This window comes from Mustela erminea, chromosome 11 (genome assembly GCF_009829155.1).
Source record: "Mustela erminea isolate mMusErm1 chromosome 11, mMusErm1.Pri, whole genome shotgun sequence".
NCBI lineage: Eukaryota > Metazoa > Chordata > Mammalia > Carnivora > Mustelidae > Mustela > Mustela erminea.
Genome location: NC_045624.1, coordinates 60,226,011 through 60,242,716, shown reverse-complemented (window position 1 = coordinate 60,242,716; position 16,706 = coordinate 60,226,011). Strand labels below are relative to the sequence as shown.

At 37.0% G+C, this 16,706-nt stretch overlaps 1 protein-coding gene across 9 annotated transcripts in view; it reads right to left on the bottom strand.

Annotated features, from left to right (window-relative positions):
* ETV1 (ETS variant transcription factor 1) overlaps positions 1–16,706 on the bottom strand; it is a 245,643-nt gene that overhangs the window by 33,506 nt on the left and 195,431 nt on the right. For all 9 annotated transcript variants that reach the window (XM_032305975.1, XM_032305974.1, XM_032305977.1 and 6 more), the window contains 3 exons: positions 13,252–13,381; positions 10,161–10,349; positions 5,389–5,636 (listed from right to left, as the gene is read on the bottom strand). In XM_032305975.1, the coding sequence (XP_032161866.1) occupies positions 5,389–5,636; positions 10,161–10,349; positions 13,252–13,381 (567 nt within the window). The remainder of the gene's footprint in view (positions 1–5,388; positions 5,637–10,160; positions 10,350–13,251; positions 13,382–16,706) is intronic.

Here is a 16,706-nt window from a genome sequence, read left to right as displayed (position 1 = left end):
CTGTACAGTGGCGGTGTGGGGAAGGAATGTGAACTAGATGATCTCTAAGAGCATTCAGTTTTAAAAATTTCTAATCCTGTGAAACAACACTTTGTGTCAATTTCCCAATTTAAAATCAGCGTTCACAACCTTGGCCACCACATACATGTCACACACCTCCAAAGTGAAGGAAGGCCTTATCAGTACCAGCAGAGTAGCCCTACAAAACACCAAGAATAAACACAGAAGCCTTTCTTCAGGAGATCCATGATGTCAGCTTTCTCCACCACCCTCTCCCTCTACTTCCTCCTCTCCTGAAGCTCAAGGCTTGTCTGCCATTTTCTGATTTAAGCAACTTTCTTCCTGTCCTTGAAAAGCTCTGCTTTCCCTCCCTCTCTCTCCCCAGTTCTTAAACTGCTCCATCCCCTGGCTGGGAGGCATCTTTTAAACTAAGTCAAGTGACAGAATAGACCCCGAGGACTAAAAATATCTTATTCAAGTACTACTCAGCCCAGCCACTCTTAGGTTGAGATTTTCCGTGTATCTCCGAATGCAGAGGAACAAAGCACTAACTGTGGATTACAAACACCATGCAGGGAGGAACAGGAGATCCAGTAAGTACCATATTAATTCTGCTCCCTCCTCTAAAGCATTCTTGGGTACAAACTAATAGCAAGTCAGTTAGGTTTGCAACATGTGGGACTATAATATCATCCTTTTCTTAGCACTCTTTTCACTTAAAGGACTGATGTGCTTAATCTGGACACTTCTAATACACCAAATAGGTTGATATTTTAAAATATAATACTTATTCTGGCTTATTAGAAAAGTAGTACCTAAGCATTATTAAAATGCAAAGCCCTTTACAGACAAAATAGAAACTTCCTAGGATTTCATCACCCTATAGAGCCACAGGATTGCTGCATTGGGTCTTATTTTACACGGGTCATATATTACAGTATGTATGTATGCACATTATAGTACAGTATGTATTTACAGTCATACATACAGTTAAAAACTTTTTTACTCAGGTTTCATTTCATTCAATTTTTTAAAAGGTTTATTTTTAAGTAATCTCTATATCCAACATGGGGCTCAAACTCACAACCCTGAGATCAACAGTCACAAGTTTTACTGACTAAGCCAGTCAGGTGCCCCTCATTAATTTTTTTTTTAAACCTGACCTCAAATGCCGACATAATATTTCTCTAATGGATAGCTATAACTTATTCTTCTTTTCAGTTACTATATATTGGTAAAATTTCTCTCTCCCTCAAATATTCAGTGTGCCTTCCATTCCTTAACATAATTTCCAGGGTGATATGACCTGGTCACAGGGTGTGGACAACATATGCTGATATTTTCTTAAGCCAAACTTGAGTTTCATGTTTTCATGTTCCCACCACAACCCTAAAAATACTACCATGTAAACCATCCCCCTCAAGAAAAAAAAAAAAAAAAAGAGGAATAAGAAAAAAGAAAGATATAAAAGACCAACCAATCAATGAACACAAAAATATGTTGCTCTGAATATATAAAATATTCGCCTCCTTGGGCACTGCAAATCTGCAAAACCTCATGTATATACATGAAAATGGGAAAGTAACTATACTTCTATGCAAGCAGGGCTCTGCATAAGGAAATTCCATGCAAGCCATCAATGCATGTTCAATTAATATAGTCACTTGGCCATTTGATCAAGAAAGAGAAAATCCCATTGGATTCAGGAGCTGGCACCCAACTAAAAGAAACCTGTGTGCTGCTTTGTGCAGTACTCTTAGTCTAGAGAAGATGAGAAAGAAAACAATAAAAAGATGTGATTATCTAGAACTTAATATCCTAATATAATCGTCACCACACTGTACTGGGTCACCAACTTGGCCCTAAATACCATTTTTTTAATCTTCTCAGTGTCCTCTGACCCAGGTTTTCTTCTCTTTTCCTGAATAAAAATTTCTACTCTATTAACATAATATTTTGCATTTTTTTTTAGCTTAAATACTCGGCAGTTGAAATTGCATTCCTGTAATTATAATTATAACTAATAGACCTTCCATTTCCCATGTCATAATTAATGTCAGGCTTTATTAGAGCATAATCATGCTGCCTTTTCACTTACAAAGCTTCTTTTATTTTCACAACATTTATGTTATATTGAATTAAGCAATAAAGAGTTCTAGAGGCCTTCTGAAAGGAAAACCTTTGGATCACAGATGCTAGGTAAACTATGAAACGTTTTTGCATTGTTTTTAAATCACAAAAACTAGTTTCTAATGTACCATTTGCTCAACATCAGTAAGTGAACCAAGAAATCAATGATCCAGCGATAAATACATTAGGTTCCCTAAAAAGATTATTTAATGTGCTCTCGGCAAGGATGAAAGAACTAATGACCACAAAACAAAATTTATCTGCAGCTCATACTTGTTGACAGCGATCTATGAATGTATGACATATGCAGACTCATCAACTCAAAGGCAGCAACTTTGTGGCCAGGGAAATACATTTTGATACATGCATATTAATTTTTCACAGGCCCTGGTAACACACTGTTACTGAAGGTTTTTTAGACCACAACCAAAAGACACAAATTTACGATTTAACTATTCAAACAAGCCAGAACTATATCCTATTGGCAATACTGAAATTAGAATTCAAAGGTGCCATACAACTTCTTTAACAATCTGCAATAGAATTTAGAGGGAAGAACGGAATATAAATTAAGTTTCTCAAATGTTAAACAACTATTCTACACGCCATTTGCAAGGTATTATGGTACACTTAACAGAAGACATGCCCTAGTTCCCTTTAAAATAGGATACTGGACAGAACGATTATGTCCCCCACAATTCACCGTAGATGTCCTAATGCCCAGTGTGACCCTATTTGGAGATGGGGCCTCTGAGAAGTAATAAGGGTTGGATTAGATCATGAGGGGAGCTCTCATGAGATAATCAGTGCCCTTATCAGAAGAGGAAGAAGGATCAGAACACGCTTACTCTCTCTCTGTCACATAAGGACACAGTGAGAAGGTGGCCATCTGCAAACCAGGAAGAGGGTCCTTCCCAGGAATTAAATCTGCCAGCACCCTGACCTTGGGACTTGTCAGCATGCAGAACCGTGAGAAATAAATGTGTGTTGTTGAAGCTTCCCGGTCATTGGTTGAGGCTTCCCAGTCATTAGAGCAGCCTGAGCTAAGCCATGGACTATGTTTTTCGCCTACATCTGTGCTTTGGAGGGTTAGACACTGACAGACTCTGAAGTTCATACCACGTACGGTCCACCAATAATGTATCTTCTCAAGAAGAGTCACACACTCTCCACACCATGTTATACATAATTTTACACGTAACATAAATATGAGGAAAAGAGATTTATATGGATCTAACCACAGAATCAAGAAAATGGTTTCAATGTCAATCTTGCTAGATGATATACATAAAAACATTTCTAGAACACATAGATACTCTCTAAATGCTGTACTCTATAAGTCCTTTTGAACAAATTATTTGGGCTATTTTATATGTATTTTCTATGTAAAGTTTCTTGAAGTCATGGTGGCTTCAAAAAACTGTGCAGCAAATAAAATATGGTTTTGGGGGGGAAAGATTTGAAATTTCAGAGAAAAATGAATCCCATCTATAGTAAAATCCATTATATAACAGGGTTCTTAATGATGGATGGAAACTATGAAAAAATATACAAAATTCTAAACTGAAACCACTATGGTACATTTCAGGTACATTTAGTCTCCAAATTACAGAGCATGAGAGGCAAGCATTCAAATAAAGGCCCTCATATGCCTTATGTTTAAATTTTTAAAATCGTAAACCAACCAACAAACAGATAAATAAATATGTTTCATCCTCCCGTGCCTTGGAAATATACCATTCGCAAGAACTGGAAGGCCACATAGACTTTAGAATTTGAGGAAATCTATCAGATTAGCCCTGGAATAGGATGGCAGGGGATCAGCTTCTATTCTAGTCTTTGAGACCCCGGCTCACGTCACTTCCTGTCTCTTTTCCTATCCCATAACCCCACATTGCACCACCTAGTATGGGCAGCTCAGGGAGGCCCATGGGTGCATCCAAACTCCATCCTCATTCAGCTACAAACAGCTACTCAGTGGCTATTTCCTTGGACCTCAGAGCGGACACAGGGGCAGTATGTTCTGCCTTCACAATACTGAGCCTGGGATGTGACTGCTTGGGCTCTGGAAGTGGACTTAGGGCTCCTCAGGCAGGGAATTCATGGGTCCTTGGTAGCTGGTGCTCTTTCCAAAGGTGAAGGCATGACCTCTGAGTAGAAAATTTCTTGGACAATCCTTGGAACCTCTTGCCCAAAGAAGAAGGATGGCCAAAGGGAGACTCTGAGCTATAGGGTTCCCCTTTTGCTGAACTTCAAGAGAAATTTTTAACAAAACAGGTGACTTTATGCAAGTTAAGAGCACAAATGAGAGACAATATTCTTTCCTCAGGTAGAACAGATAGAAAAACTCAGCAGTTATTCCTAGAGAAGCAACAGTTCCTCACAAAGAACAACCATAACGTTGCATCTCAACAAGAGGAAATTACATTGTTTTCAAGTATTTCCAAGTCCACAACTATCTTTTCACCAGTTATAATAATGTTAATAATGTTCTGTAAGAACATGGTGCCCTTCATATAAATATTAGCTTTTATTTCATACTTTCTTTCAAAATTCCTGAGAGGTCTGAAAAGCAGACATCCTGATGTTGCGATTATAATGGGTGAAAATGAGATGAATTAAATAATTCTTCTCAAGCCTGACCAAAGTTGGTGATAATATTTGTAACCAATTTACATTTCCTTCCTTTCAGAAGACCCCCTTTCTCCATCTTGATATGATGCGGGGTCTTTCTGGTACAGTGAGACCAAAGCTAAGCTCTATGAATAAACCATTTTGAAACCCAGATATTATATTTTTGCTCTTCTTCTTCTAATATGTAAGAATCCTTGCTTTTGGACCACCTTTACTGCCATCAGTAAAGGAAAATAACAAACAGTTATAAGCAATGAATGAGCCAATACAAAAGAATATTACTTTCTGGAAGTACTGCTATTATTATTGCTCTAGTAGCGAATTGGAAAAAAAGCCAGAAAGAAGAAAAGAGTTACAATGTTACTCTCTTGGACTAAGAGTGTGCCTAATTTTACAAATTACACTTTTCTCTGGACTGGTTTCATTTCTAGGCACTACGTCAACCATCAGCTCAAGCCAAAATGGTTTGATAGTCCAACTTCACGTAGAAAGACTCAAAGAAGGGATAAAATCAGAGAGATGCCACACCAAATGGTCATGAGCTACCCAATCTGACGCCAACACCAATCAGAGTGACAGACCAGCAAAAAAATGTCTTAAATGTAACGTAAAGTATGGGCCTACCTGAATCGTATGCAAAGTCTCTGGGTTCCTGTTTAATCATCAGAGGAGGAGGGAAGCTTTGGCTGGCTGCACCACCAACCATGGTGTTGTGTTCGTACACCGGGTCGTGGTACTCCTGCTTAAAGCCTTGAGGTGGGAAGGGGATGTTTGGCTCAGACATCTGCCGTTGGTACATAGGACGTCCTTCCCTTGGCATTGTCGGCAAAGGAGGAAAAGAATTACAGGGTTCAGATAGCTGGCGGCGAAATCTGGGAAATAAGAGAGCATGTTTTAAATAAAAGGGTAATGAGGAACACTCCTTAAAATATTGCTACAGTTTCAACTGCTTTGTTAATGGGCATGATACCAACTGACCCGAAGTGCAAATATTTTTTTTAAAGATTATTTATTTATTTATTTATTTTTCTTGGGGGTAGGGAAGAACAAGAGAGGGAGAGAGAGAGAGAATGAGCGGGGGAAGAGGCAGAGGGGGAAGCAGACTCCTGCTGAGCAAAGAGCTTGATTCGGGCTCCATCCCAGGACTCCAGGATCATGACCCAAGCCAAAGGCAGATGCTTAACCAACTGAGCCACCCAGGTGCCCCCGAAGGGCAAATTTTTAATAAGGACTGGATTTCTCCTTCCTAGGTCAGTAACATTGTGTTTTTTTGTTTTTTAAGATTTTATTTGTTTATTTGACAGAGATCACAAGTAGGCAGAGAAGCAGGCAGAGAGAGAGGAGGAAGCAGGCTCCCTGCTGAGCAGAGAGCCCAATGCAGGGCTCCATCCCAGGACCCTGAGATCATGACCTGAGCGGAAGGCAGAGGCTTTAACCCACTGAGCCAGGCACGCTAACACCGTATTTTTTTTTATCACAATATGACTTGTGTTCCTTGATAAACTGTCCCTTGCAGCACCATTTTGGAACATCACAGTGAATTAAAGGTGTGCTTTGGGTAGGAACAGGAGAGTATTATTTTGAGGAAACAAACCCACTGACAGCTAAAATGCCCAATTATAAACAAACTGGATCATCTACCAAATTTCTATATTAAGAGGGTCTCTAGTATTTATATAACAAAAAATACATACCAGGAAAACCAGAATCTGATTCCAAAGTACATCCTCTATCTCTTAACTGCTACCAAACTAATCAACAAACATACCAAAAAATCAACCTACTTAACTGGTTTTCCTTCCCTTACCAATCAATTACTGAGGAAGCAAGAGGAATGACCCTCGTCTCAAATGGGCAGGACTCTTAAATCTTCAACAGTGTTCTAAAGAACACTGAGAAATAAAGCAGGAAAATATCATAGAGGCTAAAATCTGAGCTGGTTTTTAAAGACCACCTCTTTGCTGTCAAACAGCAGCATGAACACATACGCTTCTGATAGCTTCAAACAAAATACCAGAATGGTAAAAATAAGTGTATTGCATGGAGCACTGGGTGTTACACACAAACAACGAATCATGGAACACTATATCCAAAACTAATGATGTCGGGACACAACATAATAAAAATTTAAAAATTTATAAAAATTTAAAAATAAAAAAATATATTGTCAAATATACAGATGGAGAGAAGTATGTGCTGAATAGATTTGGGACAGATTGTGCTGCGGGGTCCTGAGGGAGTTCTGAGCCCTCCATAGAAGGCTGACAGTGAGTCCCTGTCTTCCTTCCGTCTTGGTTATGCTGTGAAATGATTGGCTAATCACATAATCATTCGGTTCTGTGTTTCTCATCTATAATATCATTGACCCACCACAAAGATGTGGATTAATTAAAGATTTAAAAGTACTCTAAAACACCCCAAGAGTGCTTAAAAATAAACTACCTAACATTTCTATGCCCAAATATAAACCTATTAACCAACCCGCCAACACTAAAAGCATTCCTGAGACTTTAATTTGGAAAGTTAACATTTAATTGTAATAATACAAAACGAAAACAAGGTAAAAGCTAAAGAATGATAAAGCAATCGCTTTAGCATTTCCACAAACACTCCTTCCTCTCCATCCCATGATTTAACTCTAAGTTTACTGGCTGTCACAGAAAAGCACTGAAATTCCACCTACACCTGCAGAAAATAAACTTGGAAATTCGGATATTGCAATACAGGCTGACTGGAACTGCATTCACTTCCCTTCTCTTGCTTATTTCATTAGCCAAAAAAAGAAACAGAAATTATCATTAAGAACTGTCAAGGAGTGAATCAGAAAATTGTAACTTGAAGTTAAAATAAGAAACCAGCTCACTTGTTAAAGTCTTAAAAGGAAGTTAATAATACTTATACTAAAAGCTTTGTAAGGAATCAAGCCATTTGTTTCTACGAGTTGACCCCATTCTAGTTGGTACCTGCTGAGGACCACATATATATTCAACACACAGGCTTCCCAGGAAGCTACAAGTGTCTCTTGCTGTTCTTAGGAGGCCCTGGGCGACGATAAAGGTAAAGTGACTCAAGGAGCTTTGCGAAGAGAGTTAATGCATAAGGAGAGCACGCTGATGATTCTTGGATACAGAAAAACAGTGCATAAGTGGCGGGAAACGCTGAGAGAGAGAGACAGGGCTTCTGCACAGTAGGTTCAGGAACAAGTGCCAAAGGGCTGGCCCAAGGAACAGAATGAGCCTGAGGAAAGGAAGCAGGGTGCAGCCCAGTTGGCCATAAAGCATTCCCAGAGTGAGGCGGGGTGCCCGGGCTGGAGGGGGCTATTTGGAGAAAGGATCTGTTCCCAGAGCAAATTTGCCATTTATAACCGAAGGACTGTCATTTGTTGGCTGGAACCCTCCAAGAAATCCTCCTCAGAAACATACGGCTTCAGAGATTTTCCCGGGATTGGCCAGCTGGTACTGTCCTCAAAACTCAGTGGGGGGCAGCGGGAAAAGACCCCGAGCTTCCCTCTTATAGTTCCGGGCCGGCTGTTCTCAGTCTCCAATATTTGACTTCAAGTAGAGAAACTAAAATGGATTTGGCTAGAGCCTTTCACGTTAGGTCACCTAAACCCAGGCATTGTGCTTGTTCAGCAGTCACCTTCCCGAAGATGTCACTGCTCCACACGATGGGCCGACGACCACACCGTGACGCTGGCACTCGCTGCAAGGGGGCGAGCCTCATGTGCGGGGCACCTGCGGAAGTCCCCGCAAGCGGGCAACATAAAACTTGCCTTTCTTGCTTGTGCTCTTCCTCCCTTTCAGTCCAGCACAATGTGCGTCTGTTTAAGGGCCCACCCTGCAATAAGATCTCTTTCATCTGTATTTACAAAACTGTTTACACAGATGCACATACCATCACACTCTGACAAGGTCTCCAGTCCTCGGAGTGAGAAGGGAAAGATCACAGGAGGCATTTCATAACCAAAGCACAAAAGGACTCAGTGATGGAAACAAAGGTAGCGAAGATGCGGCTTAGTTTCACATTGTAAAGAACGCTGTAATCTTATCCATCATACCCAAAGAGATTTCACTGAATTTGAGACTGAATCACATTAAATAACCCATAAAAAGCAGATCTGAGTCTTCCCGTATTTTCAGAAAGTTGCCAGTGACACATCTTCTGGTTTCCTCTGCTGATCCAGAGGATTCCTTTGGCTGAGTTATTTTTATAATGGTGTGTTCAGAGCCAGTTTGCACTGGCTTATTTGTTAAATTTTCAGAAATACGGTGAAACCCCTAATGTTAAACATGGGATGATTAAGAATGAAATGACATCAATTTATAACTTTCTAAGTATTATATTAAAAACAAAGGCCATACGTGCTTAAAACTCATCCCTTGGGGGGGTAAAAAAAAAACCAAAAAAACTCATCCCTTGCAAATTATTTTACTGCCTGTTACTACTAATTATATTCTAGAGCTTACATCCGTTTTATCTATTTGATAGAAATATTAAATAAAGGTGTGCTACTACACATCTCTTTCTGACTCCACCTTCAGAGCCCTCCCAACCACCGCCCAGAGTCAGTATTTACATCACAGATGTATCAAATGCCCCAGATGACGTCTTCTGGCTTTTCTCCCATAGAGCCCATTATTAAACATTTCCCCCGCACACCACTGGCTCCATATACTTGTGAGGCACGAGGGAAAGGAAGGGTGCCATATACCCTCCACCTGTGTTTTAAGCTGTATTATTAAAAGTGCCAAAGGAACTCCAATATTTTACTTAAATATTGTAAAGCATACTCCCTAGCTCCGCATTCTGGCTCTTGTCTTCCTTCTATGTAATAATAATTCAGCCTCTGACTCTTAACTTTATATTCTCAGTGTCCAGGGTCATGTATCTACTGACATTAAATATTCATCACTTGGAAAGGATGGAAAAATAGTTTTAATCAAATAACTTCTATTCTGCAAAACTATGTACAGCTACACCATTCAATCTAAGGTAAAGAACCTAATTCCATAAGCCACCTACTAAAATTAGTCTCCTAACTTTATAGAACAAGTACACACATATGCTCATAAAAATGGGATGATCTGATTTAAAGTTTAAGTGAGGCAATTTAATTCAGGCAAAGCGAAAGGGAAATGTTCAAATGTCGGTATATAGATTAAGTTTCCACTTTAGCAACCAATTTAAATGTTTATAAATGACCTTCTCCACAAATTACTTGTAAATACAGATAGGGCAAGCTCTTTCTAAAAATATTTTGCAAAGATGTACAAAATTAAAATGCTCACCTTAAATCTACCATAGGTCTTAGGAATGAGTAATAGACATTTCTTCCAAGATGCTAAAAACATTAAAAAAAAACAAAAAAACAAAAAAACACAGTATTTGCTGTTTACCTGTGGTCCATGGGGTAGCTGCTATCTTGTATGGGCTGCGAAGGAGGGAGGTGAGCTGGGAAGGCGCGGTCCGGCTTCGGAGTGTGAGTGGAGTTTGGAGATGCATGATGTAGTGGGGACACTGGGGTGCTGGACGGTGTTGGGGGGTTGGAGGGCCTCATTCCCACTTGTGGCTTCTGATCATAGGCACTACCCGAGGAACAAAAGAGAAGAGAACATCTGTTTTTTTGGAACGATGAAACAATTTTTCTTCCAACCCAAGAAAAGCAAAAAATATTCTAGGCTCAAATCATAAGGAAGTGAGAATTTTCAATGTATTGGATTTTTATAATCCTAAAACATGTGATCTTCAGAATCACCCACCACTTACAAAGAAAAGAGGATAATTAACATATAACTCTATATCAGCATTAATTAAAAATCAGGTGTTTTAATACCTATACAAACAACTTAGCATACAGAAAATCACTGTCTATGAGAGCAGTGGAACTATGGAAATAATTATTGATGTATCCATTTTTGATATGTCTCCTTGAGCAAGTTGGATACATCTTTTCTAAATCATTAAATATTTCTGATATGATCATCGCTCCATATCACATAAGATTTTAGAACAAAACATTAACCTGAAATTCATAAGATAGAGACCATTCCTGGCTTGCCTTTATTTGTGATATAATTTTTAAGGAGGCCATACTTTTGCCTTATTTTCATTTTTTTATATAAAATAAATGATGCCTGGCATTAACTTCCTCACATGAGATAATAAAGAGTAATGGGGCCAATTAAAATGCTTCTGATAGAGTTAAATTTTCTTGGAGTATAAGAATAGGTACAAAATGAGGTTCTTAAAAAGAAAATCCTATTGTCATTGTCTAATTACTAAACACAATTACCAAGAAATAAAATGAGTAAGTTTGTTTTTATATACACTATGGATTTAAGTTGATTTCCTTTGCTGCATTTTCTCTTGGGGATATGAGTTAACTAATTTTTACAATCTAAAAAATGTTTTCCTGGGAATAAATTTTACTTAAATTTCCGAAAAAGAAAGGTATTTCTAGGTTAAAATAACACATTTTCTTTTAAAATAAAAAGCAATTATCAATACATAGTTTTTCCTTTTTAAAGAAGAAACATTCTTTTTGGATTAACTTATAAAATAATTAATTCAGCTGCTACATCTATACCACAGAATCACATCCAAGCACAAAAATACTTCACAGAACTGTGGGAGTGCGTGCTGGGTTAAGTCAACCATTGGCTTCAAAGTAAAGTCAACAGTACTCATATGATGTTTGGTTCTACCTATTTCCTCTACCAATATTTCTGAATGAGAAAACACTTCTTCTACAAAATAATCTGCCTGTCTTATTCCCATGTAAAAAGAAAAAAATGACATTGTCTTCTGTCCTAGGACACTACTTTTTTTTTTCCCCTTCATGAAATACTGTATTGAGTTACATTGTTCATATAGAAATGGAAGTATCAGGATTTAAACCATATACCACTGTAAAAATTACTGGTCCCCAAAAAGGACCTTAAACTATTCAGGTGATTCATCTACTATTAATTTATGAATGCCAGATAAGTCATACAAAGCAGGAGCAATTTCACAGTCACACTTCTGATCAATGCTGAGATGCAATGACAAGCCCTTATCTATCTGTTCATTAACTTGAAATTTTTCAGTATGTTAAATAATTAGTCCGTGAATACACAGTACTCTTAGAGAGGAAAATGCAAAAATTAAAAACACTACAAATATGGGCGCCTGGGTGGCTCAGTGGGTTAAGCCGCCGCCTTCGGCTCAGGTCATGATCTCAGGGTCCTGGGATCGAGTCCCGCATCGGGCTCTCTGCTCAGCAGGGAGCCTGCTTCCTCCTCTCTCTCTCTCTCTCTCTCTCTGCCTACTTGTGATCTCTGTCTGTCAAATAAATAAATAAAATCTTAAAAAATAATAATAATAAATAAATAAATAAATAAATAAAAACACTACAAATAAAACTTAGATTGATCAATACGATTTTAACTGAACTCAGTATGCTTTAATGGCTTCTACAAGAGATCTTTTTAAATAAAAGCTTTGTAGTTTCAAGTGAGCTGGCTCATTCTATCAGGCTGTGGTGATCCTCCTAGAAAAGTAGACATAGAAGACAAGTCTGCAACACCAAATTAGCAATAGAATATATCCCAACGCTCGTCAGCTGCCATGGGATTGCACAAATCTAAGTCTCTTGAATCTTATACATCTTGGATATAACACTACATGCTGTAAATATATGAGAAAATAGAACACTCGTTTGGATCATAATGTATTACGAACTTCAATCTACGGAACTTCTAAAACTGCAAATATTTGTAATCATGTTCCTAAGTTTCCAAACGAGCTCCTTTTAAGAACTAAGTTTTTACTGTAATTGAGAATAATGATACCCAATATACAGAGCCAACTTCTCCTCTTGCAATTAGAGGGCCAGTATGAAAAGTAACAGAATGCAATTTACTGTGAAGGGCTTTTAATGAACATATATGTTATCAAATCTTCTAACAAATGAACAAAGTAATTTTATTGCTCCACCCTTTATTATCATCAAAAGGAACAACTGGCTTTTTAATAGATAATAGCCTGTACTAAGCCTTATAAAATTCTAACTTGATTGCAATTCTCCATGAACACAACTTATAGATCATCTGCAAAGCCTGTCAGATAACTAATGTACTGCTCAGACCTGCCAAATGTTTCATTTTTTTCCTACAGACTCTGTCTAAAGTGCGTAATGCATTTATTCTAACAAGAACTTTCAATAGCTGTTCATGCCAAGTAAGACCCTCTTTTCAAACCCAGGGTGCATCACTATAGTAGAAGAGCAACTAACAATTTGGAAGAAAATTATTGCTTTCAAATGATCCTAAAAGTGTCTGATTGGATGGTGTGCGGTTCTTCAGAGTTTGGGAAACATATTAGCTAATTAGCTTGTTAGGTCCTGAAGATGTAACTCATATGAAATAGAACATGAGAATTGATATTATTCTGGATTTTCTGTATTAGTAAGAAGCACCGCCCTCTCTGTACACCTGATGGATTTACCTGACATTATACAGGCACTTCTCTCCATAGCTGAACTTAAAGGGCTGCTCCTGACTGCAGGCAGAGCCGAGTTCTGAACATGGACTGTGGGGTTCCTTCTTGATTTTCAGTGGTAGGCCATGAAAAGCCACTAGAAAACAAAACAAAAATATCCACACAAATGAAACGCTGTTAGGAATTAAGTCGCCTGTTCGAATTCTCTTGGTTAAAATGTCACCACCGTTTCATATTGAAAAAGAAAAATCACATTTAATGAATTTCACGGAAGAAAAGACTCTAGAGAATCCCTTTATATATATTCTCTTTCTGCTTTCGCTGCTTAACAAAAACGTGTGCTTGAATGCTCATTACTTAAAGGGAGTCACTTATAATTTGTTTAACTGATATTAACAATACTAGAACCTCAGTTTTCAGAAAGTTTAAAAAACATTTCGAAAAAATTTCCAGTGATAAAGAAGAAAAGGCTCAATTGATTACCCACGAATTAAGTGAGGACTGGAACATAATTTTCAGCATTACTGAAAGGAAAATATCTCAAGCCCATGAATAATAATTGTTTTATGGAATAACAACTGAACTGTAAGAAAGAAAATCCAAATGCAGGTCCAGTGGTAACTGATGATAATTTGAACAAAAACTCAACATCTTTGAGGCCAATGTTCATTTATAAAATAAAGGTAAATGTACTTGCCTATCTACTTACCAGAATTATAATATACAATGTGAGAAGTATGTGAAAATTACTTGTCAAATGTAATCTGCCATAAAACAATTTTTCTATGTCAAATGATGTTTTATCCTTTTTCATGTGACTTAATGGTTATACTTATATTATTAATGCTTACTGTAATATAAACACCATGTAAAATACGAAGGCTAGAGGAAATATGCATGTTTGGGAAGAAACAGCTTTAAAGCCAATAAAAAATAACACGATGTATGTTTTTATTCTTTTTCCTATTAGAGATTCTATTAGAAGTTTTAGTATAAATGGAAAATTAGTAAAAAGATAAAGTACACATGAAAATGGATTTTATTTTCATGTACAATATGCATAATAATGATTAATCAAGGAATAAACACTAGGAGAACACACATTGTGGAAATTTATTCTAACTCCTATAAGAACGAATTAAAACACAAAAATTCTTTCTGTTTTCTATAAAGGAAGATATGACAAGAGAAACTTCATAATTTATGGTGCCACTCAATCTTGATTGTGACATGACAGCATTATAAACCTTACTAGTTTGAACATGATATATAATTTAACATAATAATTTGATATCAAGAGTTACAAGCTATGGGCAAATATATGCTATTTGTTTGGATATGTACATATTTTAGACAGAAATATTCTATGGTACTCAAGAGCCATCTGAAACATTGTAGAATACACATTTACCAAAGAAATAAATGAATTTCACCTAAATCAGTTGTCTAAGAAAAACTTCACAAATAGTAGTAAAATAATTCCACTGGGTGGTCTATTTCAAAGTATTTTTTTGTATACTTGAGTTTGACATGCCTAAAGTAGAGAGTAAAAGACAAGAAACAAAGGAGAAATTACATGTGTTTTCATATGTCAAGGGTCCTCACTTCATTAACTTTACACCAGGTCAGAAAGTTATAATTTATTAACCACTCAGACAGAAGAGATTTAAAAACATGAGGACTTGTTATGATTCTAGTTTGAAAAAACAACAACTATAAAAAGACAACTTGGTGACAACTAAATATGGACTAGATACTAGATATTGAAGAAATTAATGTTCATTTTGTTGGATGTGATAATGGAATGGCAATTATACACAAAAAAGATTTAAAGTTAAAGATTCATAAAGTATTTACAGGAAATACTAAGATACCCGGGATTTTCTTTAGAATTTTTCTTTAGAAACAGTAATGTATGAGAGAGAAATCAAATTAGAAAAATACTGATAAGTGTTAAATGCTGACTGATGGGTAGGTCAGAGTTCATTCTCTTTCCTTTTGACTAAGTCCCAAATCTGCACAATAAAACTTTTTAAAATGTGAAAAAAATCCACAAAAGATTAAAAGTACCATAAGAAAATTCTCTGTCTGTGTATGAATGTGTGTGCTACTTCTTAGAATGATAGACATGTGTGATGAAATCAGTGTTGCTTTCTTAACCAATAGTTTTCAACTACTTACTACTTACTACTTCTTTGAACATATACAGTAAAATGTGGATGTCAAAGTTTAGCACTTTGGATTACATAGTGGGTAATACACTTTCCTAAGAAAAAGCAGTAGCAACACACAGGGAATTCCAATTGTCATTCAGGGTAGCACCAAATCATTATACCTGAGAAATCGGATCTAACACACATGAATAAAAATAAATGAGACCTGAGGAATGAATAAATATGTAGTATGATAAAAAGTTTATCACCTTTATCAAAATACCAGATTTATCAGAGACTACTATATCCAATAGCAGTATATTTTAAAAGTCTCTGGGACCATGAGGGAGAATAGGGTTAATGAACAGGACTCTAAAAGCACTAACCATAAGAGAGAAGAACCTACAAAGTATGCTTCATTAAAATTCAGAACTCCTCTTCATCAAAAACACTATTAAAGGACTACAACATAAGCCTCAGACTCCAAAATGTTTTGTATAGAAAAATCTGACAAAAAGCTCACATTCAGCATAATGAGAATCATTACAAATTAATAAGACAAAAAAAATCCAATTAAAATGGGCAAAAGCCCTGAACAGACAGTTCTTAACAGAAGACGTACAAATGGTAAAACAAACAAATGAACAACAAAAAGCCTATGTAAAAAGGTACTTTACTTCTCAGGAAAATGCAAATAAAATCACATAATTGTCACACACACACACACATACACACACACACACACACACACACACACACATAGAATGGCTTAGCTGCAAAAGGCTGACATTACCAAGCTTTGAAGAAGACCTGGAGTCAACAGGAACTTTTACATATGCTGCTGAGAATATAAATTGATTATGAACACCTTGGCAAACTTTTTGGCAGGATCCACTACGGCAGCAACATAAATGGATTCCATGATCCAGTAATTTCACTCTTAGGGATATGTCCAAGAGAAGGGACTGCATATGTTCACCAAAAGACATGTCTAAGAATGTTCATAGCAGCTTTCTTCAAAATAGTAAAAACTGGAAAAAGTCAAATGTTCATTAGCAGGAAAATGGGTAAATAACTCACGGCATTTTCACACAAAGAAATACTATGCAGGAATAACAAAGAACAAATTACTGACACACAAAGAAACATACAGATGTGAAGTTGAGTAAAAGAAGTCAAGCACAAAAGAGTATGTAGCATTTGAATTTCAAGAATAGACCAAACTGAGTGACAGTGAAAGAGTTCCCTTCCGCTGGTGGATGGGAGTTCTAATTACTGAGAAAGGGCGCCAGCAATCTGCTACAGTAC